At 36.8% G+C, this 8,186-nt stretch overlaps 1 protein-coding gene across 1 annotated transcript in view; it reads right to left on the bottom strand.

Annotated features, from left to right (window-relative positions):
* The window catches only part of CAMKMT (calmodulin-lysine N-methyltransferase), a gene marked incomplete at its 5' end in the record, with an annotated part of 46,947 nt that overhangs the window by 8,587 nt on the left and 30,174 nt on the right, over positions 1-8,186 (bottom strand). Inside the window, one exon of the mRNA XM_010084741.1 lies at positions 3,825-3,888. Within this exon, the coding sequence (XP_010083043.1) occupies positions 3,825-3,888 (64 nt within the window). The remainder of the gene's footprint in view (positions 1-3,824; positions 3,889-8,186) is intronic.

Here is an 8,186-nt window from a genome sequence, read left to right as displayed (position 1 = left end):
GGAATGCCTAAGCCTCGCAAACAGAGATGGGTGGAGGCTGCACACCCTGCACTGGCCACTGATCCCGCAGCCTTGATGAGGAAGCAGTGCTCATACAACAGCACCCCTTCACAGATTTCCATTTGGAGTCAGCAGCCCATGTGGTCACTCCTTCTCATGCTCTCTGTAGACTACTTCAAATTCAACTTGAAAGAGAAATACAGTCCAACAGAATGTAACATGGTATGAAGTGTGTCTTGAAACCAGACTGAAAATCTTGAAATAATTTTGAAAAAGTTCTTTCCTTTAATGGAAATCACTACACAGTTACTTTTGTCCAGCTCCTTAGCTGGTGTAAAAACCCATTCATCTATTGAATTTAGTGTGCATCCAAAACACCTGAGGATCTTGCCCTCGCTGATAAAAATCAAGAAATCATTATTAAGTTTAGTACTACAATAATCTCATCAAAACTTGGAGGTGCTGTGGTCAATTCTGGTCTATCATAATCTAGGTTTAAAGCACTTTCTTGGCAACTGTCTGATCTCTGCAATTCTCCTACCTGTTGTAGGGCTGCATTCACATTTTAAAATTGGAAATGTTTTTCAATTCTTGATTCCTGTACAATAAAAAAATTAGACCAGTGGCCTGAATCTGCACTTGATGGACCAGCTCAAGGTTGCTTAATTTTAATTCAAAAGTGCCTCCCAGTTTAGGATGATGTTTAAAGTTCAAAATGGCCTTGCCTCAGCCAGGAAAACACTTCCAGTAAACTCATCAACAAAACACAAGAGGAAAATGCCAGTTACAATACTCTGAAGTGTCACTAAAATGGTGCAGTAAGATAGTGGGACAGATGTTCACATTTTGGACATGACTATGACTACGTTTACTCATCAATCATTATTAAATGCAGTCCTATTTGCTGGTACTAATCACAGCTCAATAGCATCCCATTGACTTCATTGGGGTTTTGAATGGATAGGCTATGGAAGAATCAAAACCCTCATAAAAAATGTTCTTAATTAGGGAAATATGCAAACAAGCAACTGCTTATTCTGAAATTGAAATTAAAAGTACATTTTAATGATATGAAAAAATAAAATGTTGGCAAATCAAGTAGCTTGCTTATAAAGAGGAATAAAATATAGCCATTCAAGATAAATTTGTTTGATGTAAAATTTCTGTACCTAATTCTTGGAATTGGTTTACAAGTAACATTTGCCTTTTTAACAAATTCAGATAAGAAATTTTCAGCCCCCAATAACTCTGCGAGCTACTAATTTCTGGCTGCGTGAATTTCTGGTCCTCTCTTCCTGTGCCAATATAACTGTCTGTGGAGCCACACTATGGACTCAGATGACTTGAAATGACCAGAGTCCTGTTTCCAGGAAAGCAAAAAGTTACCCAAAACACATCATTCTGTGCCATGAGGATTCTAATAACCACAAATAACACCCTTAATGAAAAATGAAATACTGCAGATAAATTTATCTCTTTTTAAACTAAGATTACCTGTTCTGAATTTTTCTTTCAAGACAGCTTTGTAAGGATACCCATTATTTTCTGTTTACTTCACTTTTCTTTTCAGTTTTGCTGGTTATTATTTTCCCTGAACTCTTCTATCCTAGTTGCATCCTAGTTAAACTTGAAAGGTGTCTTACATCCAGATGTGTCTTCAATACGAGATTGTTCCTCTATCAATTTGGCGAAGTATTACAAATAAGGAAATGTAACTTCTAAATCTGAGATAAAATAATTCATGTAGAAGAGTGAACTGAATCAAAGTAGTTTATGCCTTAGCATGCAAAAATACAGTTTGGATAGTGGTCCAAAACTCTGCAACTGAAATTCCTGAAAGGAGCAAAAATTTCAAGCTAGCTTTCCTCATAAGAAATAGGAACCATGGCCTAAAATACATAGCAAACAAGTACAGGCTATGCTATTAATCACAGTGTGCAGAAGCAAGCCAGACTAGAAAGACAGGCAACAAAAAGCCGTCTCCCTTTACTCCATCTACATTCACAAAGGACTGGAGTTCATCTGCTCTGAAAAACAAATTTGAGTTAGCTGACTGGAGTTAAAAAGCAACACAGTCAGTCCAGTTTTGGTTTAAGGTCACGTTAATGATTTCTAAATTGTCTGTAGATGGCAACCTGAGCTATGAACACTACTTAAAATTCAGGCTGCCTTATCATCATTGTTTTTTAAATCAAATTCTCTGGTTGGGCGAACCAGCCCAGGTAAAGAATGTGTGTGTGTGGATATACAAAGGTATGTGTGTACTCATGCTTTTGGCAATATAGACCACCAGACCATGATTAGCTATGAGCAGGAGACAAAGCAACTAAGAGCTCTTCTTCCACTCCAGCTAGAGGCTCTAGCCAGGTCACAGTTATCAGGGTACCTCTAACGTACGTCGCTTTCTGCCAGTCAAACTCCTCTCCCCCAGTGTCCTTTCATGCAGCCAGTACAGTGGCCTATGGGGCTACCTGAAGAACCAGGTGCAGACATTGTTCTGGGCTGAAAAAAAAGCTTTTTAAATTTTTTTAAACTGGGATCAGCTTTGTGTTCCAGTTCACTTCTGGTCCCAAAAATTATTGCATCCTGACAACTGATGGTACATCATCAAAGTCAGAATCCACCACTCTGGGCAGGAGCTGCTTAACCTCCCCCTCGCTGCCACTGACAGAAATATCTGGGTAACCTTTTTCTCAGGGTGGCTACATTTCTCCTGACTTCCTGGCAGCCTTGCCCCACAGCTCATTAAAATAAGTCAGTCTTAAGTAACTTGCCTTAGGTCACTCAGGAAAGTCTATGATAGAACCAAGAATAGAAACCTGATCACTCTTAGCAAAGAATGGGATTACTTACAAGACTAAAATGACTCGGCTTCTTAAGCCTTTGCACGTTTGGGTCTTCTATTCCTTTTACAGAGAAAATTTCTTGTGCAAAAAGTACAATACAATTTTATAATAAAGTTTGGAGAATGCATTGCTAACACAAAATGCTTTGGCTTTGAAATGGAAAGTTTACCTTACTGGAAGAAAGGTAAAATTCCTGTTTCAAGTTCCTAGTTATAGCAATTACTTCAAATGTTTTCTCATATTCTCATTTTAGTATCTTCTTTAATTTTTTTTTTTTGAGATTAAAGATTATTTGTTGGGTATAAGTATACACATGTAACATCTTTTTGTTTACCTGTAGGTCTCTCTGATTTAACAGCCTAGTAGATTGAGACCAGTAAAATATTTCCTCAGTGACACTCATGTAGATCATGTAAGCATTTTACAAAGAGCTTAATTTCATTGTGTTCTAAGGTATAAATAATGTAAATACAGGGCTTACTTAATGGAAAAAAAGTTTTAGGCTACAATATATGCATAAGGGTTTTCTTCATTTTATATAAACAGAAATGAAAAGAAAAAAATTCTTTCATAATAAATAAATACACAATGACAAAGGTTACAATTGAAGGGATTACAAATGACAGAAGCCAACATAAAAACTTTCAATATCGTACTTTTACTTTAATATGAAGACATTATTATCAAAGGAAAATACTTGAGAAACGCTTTGATAAAAATAATCTCATGCTATCTTTGAAGCGGTTTCATTTATTTTACTACCCACTGTGTTCCTTATCAGAAGGCCAAGTATAAGAAGTTTCCTAGTTTATGATTAGGAAAGAATCTGATAGATTAGAAGACTCAATTGAAGTTGGACATAATAAGTATTAAAGTATTACATGACATTAATCCTGCCATTCCATTACTCTCTCAATCATTGTGCACAGACTAATTATTCTGAAGCCAGTGTTCAGGAGAAAATAGAAACATACTTACACTGGGCTGGAGTAATCTCTTTATTGCATCAACAAGGCTAGCTCTGTACTGGTCCAGAAACAGGCTGACATTGAGAAGAGAACAGAATCCAGATTAAAATGGGTTTTCAATTCTAATGATACTAATGCAGATAAGTACAAGGCTAATTACATATGTTTACACAATGCTGTAAAAGAGAAACTGCGGTCTACATTTCTGTCCAGTTCAGGTACTTTTAAATATTAAAAAAAATACATAAACCCAAATATAATCTAAACCAAAGCTAAAATATCAGCATGAAACAGATGTTTATACAGCTGAAATTCACAGATCACATAGGCTAGCTATTAAAATACTACCATACCAGGAATTAGGATCAATATACAAAGTTAACATTTTACATGTTTTTTTTTATACAAGGCAGAGTGGAGTTTTTTAAAGTATTTTCTATTGTATTTCAGGTGTTAATTGCTAAGGGTTCTTTTTTCATTTTACCTTCACAGTTGTGGCACTAATTCATTATTATATATTTTGCATATTAGTTCTATTTATATATCTATCTACCCCTATACAGATTTACAAGCCCCTACCTCCTCTCTCCCTGAAACACTGTTCAAATACAACGACCCAGATCGCAGAGTCGTCCTCTCTCAAGAGTGAAATCCTTCATCTCCAGCATGGGTCCTGCAAGGATAGCGGCAGAGTCAATTTTCCCATGCAATGTTGCCAACATGCTCAGCCCTATTTTGGTGTGATTACCTCATGATTTGAGGGGATAATTCATTCTTCACGTCCCTCAGTACCTCAATGTATATACTAATAGTGGCAACCAGGGTGCCAATCACTCTTGACTAGATATTTGTGGACATGTAGTTACTGTGGATGAGAGTGCATTTATAATGGTTAGTGAACAACCATTGGAAAGCAACTGATGCCTTTCAGTCCTTACTGCCATGGGCTGCATTTATATTGGCGGTTCAGATAAGAAACTCTATCAGGCAGGCCACAAATAATGTGATTCTTTCTTCATTATTTTTCATGCTTTCTCTGTAATAAAACTGCTTCCCAGCCTGTGTCAAGCTCAAATTCCACACTACATGGCATTTTGGCCATTCTTTATGATTTTTTCCTATACTCCCCTTTCCTTTATTCTCAAACTTCTCTTTCTGAAGAGACGAGGGTAATTTTTTTCCACGTTTGAAATTTTTAAAAGAATATAAAACATATACGAAAACACTGAAGAGAAAAAAGTGGTCTGCCAACCACATGTCAGTCATCAAGAACAGAATATGTGTGGATATTTAGGTAAGGACATAAGGACACTCCACAGCTACTGAGGAGAACACAATATTATATACCAAAAGGTTAAACAGCTGTGTAAGAGCTGTGAATTTTTGCTACTCAGGAAAAAAAAAAAACGCTTATCAGAAAACTTGTCAGTGACCAAATTTCATCAGTAAAAACTGGCAGAACCTCACATTGCTGAGAAAATAGGGTAGACTGGGTATTCATATGTTTCTTAAAGAACATTTTGCATAGAAGTATGACCTTCTGAATTTCTTCTTAAGATATCAGAGTACTAGCTAAAAGTTTCTCTGACAGCCTGCTCACAAGAAAATTTAAACTTTAGCAACTGGCACGATGGCTGCCCCTCAGCCTTGATTAGTCTTACTGAGAAGAACCTTACTGAAAAAATGCTTGTTTAAATTTAATTCATTGAAACGGCAGCTGACATCTCTAATGTCTCCTGGGAATTTTAATCACATTCACCTCAGGCAGATCCATATGCAGATAGATAACACGATACATTACTTCACCAAGAACTTAGCCACCTGCAGAAGAGGTGGAATACAGTGCAAGAGTCCTTTCCCCAAAAGAATCACTAAAAATAATTAATTTTCTTCAACATGAAACATTGCAAGCGCACACACATTTACAACTTGCTGAGATCCTGCGTAGACATACATACATTGCAAATGAAAAATGCACTTGTAATATTTTTATTTTTGAAAGCAGTGTAGTGGAAACACAATTTTGGGGCAGCTTGTCAGTGTTAAAATTCCTTTTTCACGGACCTGCATACTATTCTCTCTTTTTACAATGAGATGGGGGCACAACTGCTGCTACCAATCTTGTTTCTTTACAATGGAGAACGACAGGCCTTTGTTCAACAGCAACTGAGTGTTTGAGAACTTAAAATGGTTAGATGACCCACCAAGAGATTAGACATCTTCAACAATACCTTTTCTGTCTGACTCCTACTTGATATTTTGGTGATATGGGAGGTAGACTCTTAGCCCTCTTTGCTTGGGAAACTCCAATAACCTCGGACAGTTGCCCTGGCTCTGCTCCCGAGTTGTCCTTTCCCTCCTTAAGGTCTGTCCATGCGTACAGGACCTACTTCAATTGAAAACAGTCTCCAGTATTGCAATTTCCAAGATGTTGCTCTGTGAGCAGAGAAGGCTGGAAGCCATGTTAATGCAATGCAGTGACTTCAGGGAACTTCTCTATCCTCCCTCTGAGTTGGAGGATGCCTTGAATGAGGAAAATCCTGAGAAAGTCATTAGATAATCTGTGCTGCAGACAGAAATAGCACAGGATTTGGCCCATGCGAGGAGATTTAGTCATGCAATTTCTCTTACCAGTAGAATTTGTATGACTAAATATTACCAAAGCATACAGAAAATGTATCCAAGAGAATCCTTTAAAGCTCACAACAGCTCTGTGAAATTAAATAATGTATTGTTCTAAACCATTCTCACTCAATTTTTATACCTCAATTCAAATTTGGCTTAGCTTGCCACTACTTTAGTGGTAATGTCTCATGTTTATGTAGTAAGGCTGCTGTGAAAGCAGTAGCTCAGGACAGGAATAACAAGGGTTTCTTGGGTCAGCAAGGAAGTTTTGGATCGCAGCAGCGGAGAGGCAAGAACAAAGTTTATGATTTGTCCTTTTTTTAGGCTGTGCTCTTAACCTGTGAAATTTGGATGAACAGGTAGGCAATCTTGTCACCTCTCTGGTTTTTTTTTTTTGTTTGTTTTTGTTTTTCTTTTTGTTTTTGATTTTAAATTACCATTAAATCTAAAATAAAAGTTTATAACAAAACTGTACAGAACTAACAGTAAGCCACTGAAATACTAGGGCCTGAGCAGTGAGGCCCTGAACCAAAGTTGACCTCTAGGTGAACCCCACAACCTAATAATATACCTAACATGTATAATATTGATCACATATGCAATGTATTACCTTATGAATATATGCCAATTTATAAAAGCTTTTGTTGTAACGCTTATAGAGCATTGCTGTAATGGTTGCTGTAAGATAATAGTTGTGTAACAGTAGCCCCACTCGCCAAAAAGAGATAAACCTATCTCAAACCCTCAAACAGACCTCTACATGACAGAATGTAACAGGGCAGTGACGGGCTTTGTTTAGAGACATGTAATCAAAGATAACCAGATACCTTTACTTCTTTTCTTAACTTTTTTTTGGGTTCTGGCCAAGTGTGTGAAAAAGTTAACAAGGAAAAAAAAAAACTATACCAGATGTTTTTCGCAGCTTAAGATATAAAGTTGTTTATTTAACTCTATAAAAGCGGGGACCGTTTGCAGGGAAGATTGGAAGCCTCCTCTATACAGCGGATGCACTGTGTAGAGATTTTCCAGTTGCCAGGAAGGGTTCTCCAAATCTTTCGCTGTAAACGGGCTCCCCAGCAACTGCGGATCTGGATGATGGTTACGTATTAATAGGGCAATTGGTGATGTATCTTTCTTAATCACTATCACTAACTCTATGTAGTAATGATTAGGTGCATTACCTTACTATCTGCTTGCTATAGTATTTCGCTTGTTATTTTGCTGCTTTACCTTATCTTGCTTTATTTTCACTGTATTATTTTCCTCATTATTTTATCACGTTAAACATAAGTAAAAATAAGTTTAATTTTTTATTTTTTTTAGATTTGGTGCCTGTGTCCTTTGTGCCATCCCCGTCGACTGGCAAAACAGCCACATGGAAAGAAATTAAAAAAACAAGTAGACTCAGTTTGCTTCGTGCTGATATCCTTTTATCATAACCTTCACAACACAGGGCTTATATTTTATAGGCTATGATGTGAACTTATTTTTCTTTTTGCATACTTTGCAATTGGTAAAAGACCTTAGTTTACAGGTATACTTCAGATATAATTACATTCACGTAGAGTGCCCAGTGTATACAGCCATTTATCTTTTTGTTTGCCTTCAACGACATGGCTGACATAAACTGAAAAAACCCTTACTTCCATTTTGTCTGATTCCAATACACTTGAAAGTGTGTGTAAGAAATCAGAGAAATCAGGCTTAAAACTAATAATAAATTTAAACTGAAGAAGGACAAAGACTT

This window comes from Pterocles gutturalis, unplaced genomic scaffold (assembly GCF_000699245.1).
Source record: "Pterocles gutturalis isolate BGI_N339 unplaced genomic scaffold, ASM69924v1 scaffold9635, whole genome shotgun sequence".
Classification (NCBI taxonomy): Eukaryota; Metazoa; Chordata; class Aves; order Pterocliformes; family Pteroclidae; genus Pterocles; species Pterocles gutturalis.
Note: the sequence above shows the minus strand (reverse complement) of the source record. Positions and strands in the feature narration are given on the sequence as shown.